This window comes from Erpetoichthys calabaricus, chromosome 5 (assembly GCF_900747795.2).
Source record: "Erpetoichthys calabaricus chromosome 5, fErpCal1.3, whole genome shotgun sequence".
In the NCBI taxonomy this organism is placed as follows: Eukaryota; Metazoa; Chordata; class Cladistia; order Polypteriformes; family Polypteridae; genus Erpetoichthys; species Erpetoichthys calabaricus.
In genome coordinates, this window is record NC_041398.2 from 144,243,243 (window position 1) to 144,256,506 (window position 13,264).

The following is a 13,264-nucleotide window of genomic DNA, read 5'->3' on the forward strand; positions in this document are numbered from 1 at the left end:
TTTTTAAATATTTTACCACACAAGCTTAGACGTTTGACAAGTAGTATACATTAAGTGTCTCCATTTCCTTTGTTCTAAAAGCAAAGTATTTATTATGCCTGAATGTATCATTATATGCAGTTTACTTATTTTTGAATTGGTGTATCAATATATGTTTTATTTGTTCTATTCAATGTTTCTTTCACTGCCCACATTCATCACTTCCTGCTGTATTCATTCTACAAGCACATGCATGGATATTATTGTCACCTGAATATTGAGATTTAAAATTAGCTGAAAGCTTTCACTGAACAAAAGTGTCCAAGCCTGCTGCAAACTTATAATAATAATAATTCATTACGCTTTTCTCAGTTAGGAAAATAAAGGGTAGTGAAATACTACAGACTGTGATGTGCTACTTCTTCTGTATACATACCAACACTTCTCTGCTTAGTATTTGTTCCATCATCATGTAGATCTTTCAGATTTGTGAACAGTCACGTCTTGATTGTAATTTATGGGGATATAATCTCATTTGTATCTTTGGATCATTTGAAAATGTTTAAGCTTTAGTAACTTGCTAATGTATTTTCTTAACAAGCAGAAGGGGATGCACCAATTCGTGTGGGGCTGGGAAGGGATTCTGACAATGTTGAGGCTCTCTTGAGTTCAGCTGTCCAAATATGAGGATTTATGGTGGATCCTGTGCAATTAACCCTTTTTAAGAGCAAAAAGAGTTCAAAACAAGCCTATGATCAATACTGAGAGAGCTAAAATGTTTACCCCTATGACAGAACTGTTTAATTATAGTTGGTCTTAATGTTTGTCTAAGTGTTTACTACAAACTGCACTGTGTTTGAAAAATTAACAATATAATCATTAGGTTAAATTTCCCAATTGCTTATTGGAATCTGTAACCTCTTCCTATGGTGATTTCCTTTAAAACCAATTTAGTGCTAAAATCTGCTACATTTTAATTGAATTATGATTAGAGATATAGTGTCTATAGAAAATATTTACCCTCTTTTTACATTTCATTACTACGAAACTTTGAAGCACAAGGGATTTAAGTTGGCTGGTTTTGACACTGATCAACAGAAAAAGACTCTTTAATGAAGAAGTGAAAATATATCGCTACAAAGTGGTCCAAATTAACTGCAAAGTATTCACCCACTTCAAGTCAGTATTTTGTAGATGCACCTTTGGCAGAAATTTCAGCCTTGGGTCTGTTTCCATGGGTCTCTGTCACCTTTGCACATATCGATGAAGCTTATTCCCATTCTTTTTTGCAAGGCTGCTCAATGTCTGACAGATTGCATGGAGATTGTGAGTGAACAACCTTTTCAAGTGGCCACCAATTCTCAATTGGATTGAGATCTGGATTCTGACTCTGCAACTTTACATTAACATGTTTGTTTTAGAGCCATTTTTGTGTAGGCTTGGCTTTCCTTGCTGAAACAAAAATCTCCCAAGGCATAGGTTTCTTACAGACTGCATCAGGTTTTGCACTAGCAATGTTTCACAGTGAGGGTGATATGTTTTTGATAATGTACATGCTGTTTAGTCTAATGACCAAGCAGCCCAACTTTGGTCTCCTCAGACCATAGAACCTTCCTCAAGCTTCCTTCAGAGTCTCTCAAAATTATCATAGGTCTCTTGGTGGCCTCCTTCACTTGTCGTAGTCTTCTTGTACAATCACTCAGTTTTTGTGAATGGCCAGTGTAAATGAGAACAGGAGTCTCAAACAGGTTTAGGGAACCCGTATACTGAAAAATGCAGCAAAAGAAACTCATGGTTGCAACAGAGTTCAAAACAGAACTGAATACAGATGGGAAAACAGAGGTATTTATATGACGGAGATAGGAAGGGCATGGTCCAGGGTGGGTGGAAGGGGAAGTTATTTCATAGGTAGGTGTGTTTTCAGAAGGAAGATGTCCTCACGTAAGAACGGAAGTGATGTCATCAGAGGGGAGGGATGGTGGTGACAGCACTGTTTTGCTGGTCTGTAGAGGGACAAAAAGAGAGACGGTCAGATGACCGCACCAACCCCTGGTCCAGCTGAGAAACAACATTATTTAAGCCTACCAACCTTCTCCCAAGTTTGATTTAACTGAACTCTAACAGATATGCAGTAACTTGGATGTTATCTTGTATCCATCCCTGGACTTGTTCATGTTTCTCCTTTTCATGAAGCTGCTTGTCTTCATTGTGATGGTTAAGTCACAATACTAACTTGCCACTAGCTGAACCTACTAGGTTCAGAAATGCTTTTAAATTCAGTCAACTGAAACCCTTTCACTACAGACAGGTGATCTCCATATACTGTAACTAATTATGTGACTTCAAAAGCCAACTGTCTGCACCAGTGATGATTAAGGAATGTCATATTAAAGGACCCGAATACATATGTGATCAATTGTGTGTTTTATATTTGTAATTAATTTAGATTACATTGCAGAGATCTGTTTTCACTTTCACTTTAAAGAGTCTTTTTCTATTGATCAGTATCAAAAAAGTTAAATTAATTTATCTGCAATTCAGTGTTTCATAATAATAAAATGTGAATCTTCCTAGGGATTGAATAGTTGTTATTGGCACTGTATGTTTGTATCCAAGAGTATGATTGTGCACATTGAGTTTTTTAAGAGGCCTTTTTGGCAGGTCTATATGAAAGCCAAATGAAAGTGACTCTTGCAAGCTAATCACATCGTGCAAAGACTATATGCTGGTGGTATTTTTAAAAATTCACTTTCTTTAATGATTTGCAGTTAAAGGTATGGGAGAGATTGAAATGATATATTCACATCCTACCATTTTTTGTATTTTTGTTTGCTTTCTATATAAATGTTGGAATTTTAGGGTAATGAAAGTTACAATGGCTGCAATGCATCTGATTACATCAGATTAACTAAAACAATGTTTCTTTTATTTATTTTTTTATTTGCAGTGTCTGTCACAATTGAGCTATTGACTTCTGTTTTTTCTTTTCTTTTATAAAGAAAGTGAAACTGACAGCGTACACAGTGATGAAGACACTAAAGAAGTGAGTATTCATCTGTATTGATTTTATTTGTATCTCATCAATCTTCTATATATCCATGTACCATTTTATTGCTTATTATGTCTGGATGTAAATTACCAAAGAAAAGTCCATTATGATGTTGTGGAGTGTTTTCTTTATGGTTTCTTAAATAGACACTAATTTGTATAATTAAATGAACTCTGATATCTAGTTAGACAATGTTTGTGGAATGTTTTCATGAAAATATACCTCCTAAACTAGATGTTGTTATTATAATGCACCTTTACACTATTTCAATAATCTTAAACAGCAAATGCACATAATTTGAGGTAAAAATAACACAATTAAATGCCCTAAATAATAAATTAAAACAATAAATAAAATATGTAAATACTGTATAATGAAATGAAAATTGCATTTATTGTACCTTAGTGAGGAGTGTTGATGTCCAGTGTGGATGCCATGGTTAAATATAACCAAAGTCACCAAAAAGTGGAAAAAAGCACTGAAAACACAAGAAACACAAGAGATGCTTTCACAGCGAGAGTGAGAGAGGACTTGGTCCCACAACAGATAACATTTACGCTTGCTATGTAACCACCATCTGTTGCTGCATTTTTTCACTGTGCACGTAGTTTAATCATAGAAGTATCGTTCAAACTCTAGATCAAATTTCTTTTGAATTTAGGGTTTGAACTCTGGACTATTCAAAGTTAGAATTGTTCTAAGAATTATGCACCACTGTATACTTATAGCCGTATTGGTTCACAGTGCACTGAAGCTTGGCAGGATAGCATTTATCACAGGGCAAGAACTGACCCTGGACTGGACAACAGTCCATTGTAGGATACACTTACACATACACATGCACATGCATCAATACTGATTTGTACAGGGCCAATTTAGAGTCGGAGTCATTAGATTTATCTGCATGTCTTTCAGTTGAAGGAGCTAACTGGAGCATCTAGGGAAAATCAATGTGATCGGAAAACTCATTGGGAGTTGACAACAGGACTCTGTATTACAATATCAGTCATGGGTAGATGCATTTTAATCCAGGGTGACATGGTGGTGCAGTGGTTGGTTCTGCTGCCTGAGCCTCCAGAGACGTACTGTAGGTTCAGACATTTTGTGAAATTTGCATATTTTTCACGTCTGTGTGTCTTTTCTTTGAGCTTTTCTTCATCAAAACAAACACATGGGAGTTTAGTCCTTTAAGAGGTCATTCCTCCCTTGTGCACTATAATGTTAGGAAAAGTTCAGGGTCTCAATGTCTCTTCAAATTACTTAGTTGACCTAGAAAATGGATGAATGAATGGAAGTGTAAACCAGTAGTATGAAGTATATGTGCTGTCCAAACTGGAGAAAAGGCAACTTCTTAAAAGTAACATTTCAGAAGATTACAACATTTTTTAGTAGCGCTCAAGTTAAACTAGGGTTTACTTTTATGGTTTTTTTTTTTGTTTTTTTTTGTTTTTTTTGAAAGAGATCACTTAGTGAGAGAAATACAAGTATATGAGCTTTGTTAACTTACTGGAAAACATTTTAACTACAACATTTGTTTTCTTTTTTCGTTTTTTTTTTATTATGTTGTAATATAGTGAGCCTCAGTTCCAGGAATCTTTTGGAAGTTTACTTTAGCGTAGATCTCTTCAATGTCCTGGAAAGACATGATAAATAAAAATTAGATGAAAACTGACAGTAAACCTGAATGTAATCAAGACCACAGAGCACTCACAACATGCTGACGAAATAAAACAACAAATCACAGTCCTTTAACAGTGAAATATTTAAGTTAATAATTAAATAGCAAAAAAGTACAAACACACTGCAATAAACCAACCCAAACAGCAGTGCCACCCCTAGCTCAAAAGAGTAATAAGTATTTATAAATAAAGTACAAAGAAAGCTATTGTAAAGTTGAATGAACCTAAATCCAAGTATATAAGATATATATTTATATCCAAAACAGAATAAACAGATTTTTCCTTCCAGGATTCCTGAAGTCCTGATATAAGTCACAAATCATCATCAGAAATTGAGATGGTCTTTTGAAGCACTCCTGACTTCAATGGGTTTTTCTTCAGGACTCCTTCAGTTATAGTTTGTGAACTTTGTATGTTCTTTATTGATACATCTTGGTAACAGGATTCCTTTGGTGTTAAGAGTAGCCATCTTCTAGTCATAGTCTATACAAAAAGCTTACGAAAAGTTAGAGATGTTAAAGATGAGTATCCTAGGGCAGCTTTTGACCCAGGAATCAATGTTGTTCATGAAATGCTTTAGCTGAAGATCAGATGAAAACAGTCACACGTCTCTCACCTTCTTCTGATGTCGCTGTCACCCTCTCCTGAAGTTGCACTGTCTTTGTCTCTTGGACAAGCTATATTTACTGTACTTTAAAATTCCACATGGGATTCTGGAACATGTGATGTTACACACATCTGATTGGCTGGCTCTTGATATGATGGATGTCCTCACTCACACTCTTTGATCTGTCCTTTTACCTTCTTTTCCCAAACTGTAAATCAGTTTGGCAATTCCTTGTCCCAGGTGCCCATCTGTTGGCATGTTATAAAGAAATCAATACAGCCGATGCATCTTAGCCATTTCCCGAGCTTCTGCTTGTTTAGACAGATGTTACAGTGATTGATTTCTGATACAATTCAGGAAAAGAAGATGCTTTAATGTTAACTGTCCTTGTAAAATTAAGTTTTTTGTTTGTGTGGCCAAAAAATAAAATATAAAATTTAAAATCCACAACACTACAGCACCTTGTATTGTATTCAATATTTTTAGTTATTGTGTACTTTTCTACAAGCACTATATACAGTATCTGAATTGACTTTCAGCAGCAGATGATAAACAGCAAAGTTTCCACTCCCTCTGTCAGACACTGAAGCAGTAGTTTTATGAATGCAAAAATACTGCAGGCAGCTGTCTTATACAGCTACATGAACACTTTGAGGCAATCAAACTTTTTTCAGAAGGTAATTTTAGGCTTAAGGTTGTTGTAGATAATTATTAGAAAATGAGTGATTGAAATATTGGTGTTTTTATGTCAAATGATGGAATATAATAATAGTAATAAGAAGAAGAAAAATTCTTTACAATTTTATATAGTGCTTTTTCTCACTATTCAAATAGCTGTCCATGCAGGGATAAACCAAAACGTGAACCCATGATCTCCTTGCAGCATTACTACTTTGCCACCTGCATTTTCTATTATTCGATTGCTGAAGTTTGCAAACCACTAAGCTTCAGACTCCTGGGTTCCTTTGTCAGGTTGCATTTTATACAAATTTTAGAAGAAAAAAAACATAGCTTTAGGTGTCTTAGTATACAGTAGAAATATTAGAGTGTCTAAAAAACAAAATCTCATGTTATTTAATAGTTAGTATCACATTTTATTATCGAATGGTTTTACGTTTAAGAGAAACTGAAAACAAATGTTAAATGTCCTTATCATGGTGTAGTACTGTTTGCGCCACAAAAATTCCAGTTTTGTATGAAGACAAGCGTGTACATTACAGGAATACTCTGGACTCATATATACTGTATACAGTGACAAGAAAAGGTTTGTGAACCCTTTGGAATGACCTGGTTTTCTGAATTAATTGGTCATAAAATGTGATCTGATCTTCATCTAAGACACAAGTATACTGTAGATAAACACAATATGCTTAAGCTAATAACATGCAAACAATTATAACGTTTCATGTTTTTATTGTACACAACCATCAAACATTCACAGTATGCCGTGGAAAAATTAAGCAAATCCTTGGATTTTATAACCGGTCAAACCTACTTTGGCAGCAGTATGCTCGCTCTACCAAGCACTTCTGGTAGCTGCATATCAGACCTGCATGACATTCAGGAAGAGTTATGTACTGTTCTTGGTTACAGGACTACTTCAGCTCAACTATACTCTTAGAATGTCTGGTGTGAACAACTCTCTTGAGATAACTCCACAGCATCACTATTAGGTTAGCCTGGGCTCTGACTGGGCCACTCTTGGATATGGTTTTCTTTTTTTTGTAGACATTCTGTAGTAGATTTACTTTGATGTTTAATGTCAGTGTTGTGCTGCATCACCCAGCTTCTACTGAGCTTGAGCTGGTGGACAGCCACCCTGATATTATCCTGTAGGATTCTTTGATAAATTTTGGAATTCTTTTTCCCCCTACTGATGGCAAGCTGCCCAGGCCCCAAGTTAGCATAGCAGCCTTTAATCATGATGCTTCTTCCACTGTACTTCACCATTGATATGATGTTTTCACGTTGGTATGCAGAGCCCTTTTTGCGGTATACATACTTCTATATATTTTTCTCAAACAATTCAGTCAACAAAACAGTTTCCCAATAGCACTGTGGAAGGTCAAGATGGTCTTTGGCAAGCTTCAGGTTTGCAGTGATTTTTTTTCCCCCTTAATGAAGAACAGTGACTTCTGCCTTGGTGTCTTGCCATGGACTCCATGCCTGTTCAATGTTTTGTGTATGGTAGATTCATGAACAGAAATTTTGACATGTGCCAATGATTCCTTCAAGCCTTCAGCTGTTACTGTAGGGTTCTTGTTTTGTGTTCTTGAGCATTTTGTGTTGTGCCTTTTGAGTCATCATGGCTGGGTGCCCACTTCTTGGGAAGTAGCCATAGTACTAAATCATCTCCATTTATACACAGTTTATCTCCAGAATTAGGAATATCTAAACTCTGAAATTACTTTGTAACCTTCTAAAGCTTTATGCAGATCAACATTTCTTGATTGTACATCTTCTGAGATATGTTTTTGCTAGCCATGTTTCACATCAGCAGATGTTTCTTTTAAATGGCATCATTTTAAAGATAGCCTCATTTATGTACAAATCTATTTCCAAAGGGTTCACCTACTATACGAGGGGGGACCCAAAAATAACCGGAAATATTTTTAAAACGTGTTTATTTAATTTTCTGTACAAACTACAATTAGTCTCCTTCAAAGTATTCTCCATTGGCGGAAATACACTTATCTAACCGTTTGTTCCATTGTTCGAAACATTTTTTAAATTCGTCTGAAGTAATGCCCATTAATGCTCTGGTCGTTTCTTGTTTTACCTCTTCGATGTCAGCAAAACGCCTTCCTTTCAAGTCTTTTTTCATCCGAGGGAACAAAAAGAAATCACACGGAGCTAAATCCGGTGAGTAGGGTGGGTGGTTCAGGGTTGTCATACCATTTCAATAACAATAGTTTCTGCAACACTTTTTTCAAGAAGAAAGCAAAATTTCACTGTCGTGCGTTGCTGACGATAATCGGCCATCGTAAAAAAACGACGCTTGCATAAAACTACTTTTACAAAAAAATTCACTGAACACAAGCACAACCTTCCAGACTGATGGCACTTGGCAGACTGACTTGTGAGGAGTGTAACTAGATTGCCCTAGCGGCCCAACCACGTACTACAAGTACCAACCTAACAACAACAAAATTCCGGTTATTTTTGGGTCCCCCCTCATATACTGTAGATAATGTACTTGTTTCAGAGCAAAGATTTGTTTTTGTTTTTAATACTGCCATCATTCATCACAGAATAATGGCTGAAACTCTAAGTAATTTACTTCAACATGGGGCCACCTCTTGTGGCTTACTTCACAGTGGAATCTAACTGAACTGTTGCTGGGTATTGAGAATATGCCACCATTGTTAAAAAAAAAAAAAAAAAAAAAAGATAGCTTAATAAATAGTAAACCCACACCTTAATATAACTCTGCTTTCATTTAATACTGGTAATTCTAATGAATGTGTTGCAGCTTATTGAGTCATTTGAATATTGAAGAATGTGCTCCTCTCTTTACTAATTTGTTTACTTAAATTCCATAGGGTATCCGAATATGGCAGACTGGTGGAGTGGAAGGGAAGCCTTTCTTAAACAACAAAGGAATTATCAGCAGCACTTGCCAGTTGCCAAGCATGGCCACCTTTGTGACAACTGGAAAGACCAATTTTAAAGTGATCAGTAGTCGAGAAGAGTCTCCCTTAATTGCCTACAGCTCCACTCCATGGACAGCCCTTTCAGAAACAATCCCCCAGCAGGCTGCACTCAGCTCCTCAGTGAACCGACCAGGCCATGAGACAAGGGCCAGCGTCATTATGAAGACATCAGACATTTCCAAATCCAGGGTAAAAACTTGCTGAGCCAGTTCTTTCTTACTTTATTGCTTCAGGAAAACTATCTGATCAGCTCTTATTCAGGCAGTGCCATTTTTGGATGGTAAGAGACAAAAGCCTTCCTAGGTTGCCTGATCAAAGGTGTTGTTTTCTTTTTATCAAAGTACACAGGTCCTGGTAACCTGGCTGCCTGATTCGATTACTTTCTAGAGCTCAGGATAGCACATCTGACATGGGAATGCCACTGAAATCTACTGCAGTTCATGTTTTATTTTATTAGACAGTCTTAAAAGTGAAGACTGTTGTCATATTTTTACCAAAAGGATGACATATATGTGAAGGTTTCCACATTGGTCATTGTGCATTGTTGTAAGAAAGGGAATGTCTCTGAATTAAGGAAGACACTGTGAATTATTGGTATACCAAGAGAAAATGTTGTGAATATGTACATAGTGTGATACTGGTATAATTGCAGCTGGCTTCAGCACCTTATTGAAAGCACTTCTACAGCATATGGCACCATAGGCACTTCCACAACTCATCCTACGACGTTTGGAACCTTGAGTAAGTAAAAGTTTCTGTGGAGGAGACTGCTGTGTAATGCTGAAAACTGTGCTGGTTTTAACTGTTTGTTTTTTTTCGTTTGTTTCTTAAAAACAAAAAGCAGGATTGTAAAAAAAAAAAAAAAAAAAAAAAAAAAGATTTTTTTTTCTAAAAAAGTATGTAAAACTAATATGAAAAAATGTGATGACATCAGCTACTTCTAATCTTTACTGCAAACCTTTTGCAGGGGTACTCAATCACGGTCCTGGAGGTCCGCAGTGGCTGCAGGTTTTTGTTCTAACCCGGTTGCTTAATTAGAAAGCAATTCTTGCCAATAATTTAATTTCATGGCTCGTAAGTGCTTTTACTCTGCTATGTCAGGTCATTCTCATATCCTGGATTTTCTTCCTCTTTCTAAGGATATCATCCGAATGATCTGAACGCTAAAATGGATGAGTGATTCTTAGTCCTTCACTTTTTTCTCTTCACTTTCCTTCCAAATATTTAATTAAACCTATTAGTGCACGATAAATACACACAGGTGTAAATGGTAACAAGCTAAATGGAGAAATGCTGGTCTCTTTTGTCATTTGCATGTTACTGCTAATAAGGAACAATTAAAAACCAAGACTACAGCTGTTTAAGACTAAAATAAGCAATAAGGGTTCAAAATCTTAACGAGCGAGACAACTAAAGTGAAGCAGAAGTGTTACTTGAGCAGTAAGTGCTTCTTATTAAGCAATTGGGTTGGAGCAAAAACCTGCACCCACTGCGGACCTCCAGGACCGTGATTGAGTACCCCTGCTTTATAGTTTTATTTTGTCCTTTTTTATTAAAGGGAATACTTTATTCAGGGTGAATCTTATGTAAAGGTTTTATCTTTTCTACCAAAAAGTGTGTTTGATTTTAATTCATAATTAGACATTTTACTGAAATTAAATGGCACATTTCTTTTCTGATTTTTGTAATAGTGTACAGTTGGTATGACCTTCTAAATGATTTATATATAGTATATGAAATATATATATACAGTATATATATATATATATTGCTATTAATCCTGTGGATCAATAAATATGCAAAGCTTAATTAAAGTGTTTGATTACAGCTCTAATTACCCATGGAGTAGCATTTCTTGCAGCTCGAAATGGTTGCTCGAGAGTGACAAAGCACAATCATTAGATCAGCCTTTGCTTTCTGCTGTGTGCCTTAACAGACCATCCTGTAGCAGTGTGACGGAAATATGAGCAGGACAAGAAAATACTGTATATACAAAACCGAAGAAGAGATGTTTATTTTGTTCATGATTGGTGAATTGTCAGTCATCAGGTTAGTTAGCCATCTTTTGGAAATAAAGATTGGTATGAGTGAACTAATGACTTGAGCAAGATATGATTTTTTTTATTATTATTATTTTTATTTCTATACATATAAACTTCTGTGACCAAGTGCTCTGCAGCAGATGCCAAAAGTGGGTAACTAATAGGGACATGAGCTTATCTTTATTAAGTTGGGTGTTCCAGTTCCTGTCGCAGCTATCAGCGATCACAAAGATAATGTGAAAGAATATATCATGTTAATATTTTAAATACTATTTCTATAAGAGACATGTTTTGTTGTATGCATTGCAATATTAGAATGATGTCATTAAGGGGGGAAAAGCATTCAAAGAGAACAGCACGTCAAAGTATAATGTGTACGCATCTTTTTAATATATTGAATGTATCGTTGAAAGCAAAAAAATAAAGACAAGTTATTGCACTGTAAAAATAAGCAATGCATCCCTGGATGTAACCATCTTCTTTACCCACTTAAATGACTCAGCTTTGCATGGAGGAGTTTACGTATTTTTAACCTAACAAGGAAGTGCCTGACAGTTGAAGAAAATGTACAATACACAAACTTGATTAAAATAACAGAAGTAAAGAAAAGGCAACTAGTAGCTTTGCATTAAAAATCTGGGAGAAGGATCTGCTGTTTTTTTCCCCCCTTCATTGCAGGGGCTGTAACTGCTAGAGGAAGACTCTGGCCTTTCCATCATGAGAAATGAGCAAATATCAATTTGCCTGTCTAATGACAGATCATCGAGTCAGATGGAGAAAGCCAGTCTAGTCATAAAACACCAGTTTCCAAAAGCTGCTGGGGAGAACCACAGCTTTCTAGCATTGAGAGTTCCCTGCAACATCTTGTGTGTGGGGCTCGGTTCCTTTAACTCACTACATCTACACAAAGGAGAGAAGTAAATAGTGCAAGGAAATTTGGGAAGAATCAATATACAAGCTTTGTTAATAAATGCCTTTTTTATTTTGGATTTGGTTGTTGAATCCGATCCTTTCCCATAAATATCTTAATGCTCAATGGTGCCTTGTAATGAATTATTGAATTCTTAGTAAGGTATATTGTGCAAACTGAAAAAAGGGTTTTGTGTTGCTCAATCAAAAATGTGAAGTGATACAATATTAAACATAATTGTTTTTTCATTGTCTTTCTCTATGTAACTATCACTTTGTGTCAGATTGATATTTTAATCAAGTTAGATATACCATATATTATAAGCCTCCCTCTCACTCAGTAAAATACAGAAAACTTCAGCAAATGCCTCTGTAGAAGCTGCATGATTTACTGATGTGGTTTGGACACAAAGCCACGAAGCACTACTCCTCCACAACCCCACCTTACTAGTTTTCTGGTGAAGTTCCTTTAGATTGTGTTGCCTGTGCTAAAAGGTGTACATTACTGAGTGAAGGAGACCCAGCAATGATGATCTGGACCAGAATCCTCCAGTTGTTGGAGGGATGGCACACAATAGGTGTGTATTCACATATTCACTATGGTGACTTGGGATCAAATGAGACCACATGAGAGAAGTTACCTTTACAACTCTGCCTCTACCCTGGACGTGCCTGGTGGCTTTGCACTGTGTTCACATTGTTATTGCAAACAAGCGGGAATGCTGTAAAAGAGTAAGGAGCAGAAAGTTTAAACTGCACATTCATTTAGACAAATATGGTTGCTCTGATTGCAAGTTAGTAGTACTTGAACACGGGGCATGTCCTTGGAGCACAAAATGCAAGCTGCCATATTGTAACTGAACTGAAGAAACGTTTTTCCCATTTTTTTTTTTTTTTTACTTCTGGAGTCTGTCGTGGTGAAAAAGGAGCTGAGCCGCAAGGCGAAGCTCTCAATTTACCAGTCGATCTATGTTCCTACCCTCACCTATGGTCATGAGCTATGGGTAGTGACCGAAAGAACGAGATCGCGAATACAAGCGGCTGAAATGAGTTTCCTCCGCAGGGTGTCTGGGCTTTCCCTTAAAGATAGGGTGAGAAGCTCAGTCATCCGGGAAGGGCTCAGAGTTGAGCCGCTGCTCCTCGCATCGAGAGGAGTCAGATGAGGTGGCTCGGGCATCTGATCAGGATGCCTCCTGGACGCCTCCCTGGTGAGGTGTTCCAGGCACGTCCAACCGGGAGGAGGCCCCGGGGAAGACCCAGGACACGCTGGAGGGACTATGTCTCTCGACTGGCCTGGGAACGCCTTGGGATTCTCCCGGAAGAGCTAGAAGAAGTGGCCGGGGAGA

The 13,264-nt window shown here is 36.8% G+C and overlaps 1 protein-coding gene across 4 annotated transcripts in view; it reads left to right on the forward strand.

Annotated features, from left to right (window-relative positions):
* irf2b (interferon regulatory factor 2b) overlaps positions 1-11,063 on the forward strand; it is a 131,239-nt gene extending 120,176 nt beyond the window's left edge. For all 4 annotated transcript variants that reach the window (XM_028802121.2, XM_028802124.2, XM_028802120.2 and 1 more), the window contains 2 exons: positions 2,979-3,022; positions 8,857-11,063. In XM_028802121.2, coding sequence (XP_028657954.1) covers positions 2,979-3,022; positions 8,857-9,171 — 359 coding nt within the window. In that variant the 3' untranslated portion in view covers positions 9,172-11,063. The remainder of the gene's footprint in view (positions 1-2,978; positions 3,023-8,856) is intronic.
* Positions 11,064-13,264: the final 2,201 nt, after the last annotated feature.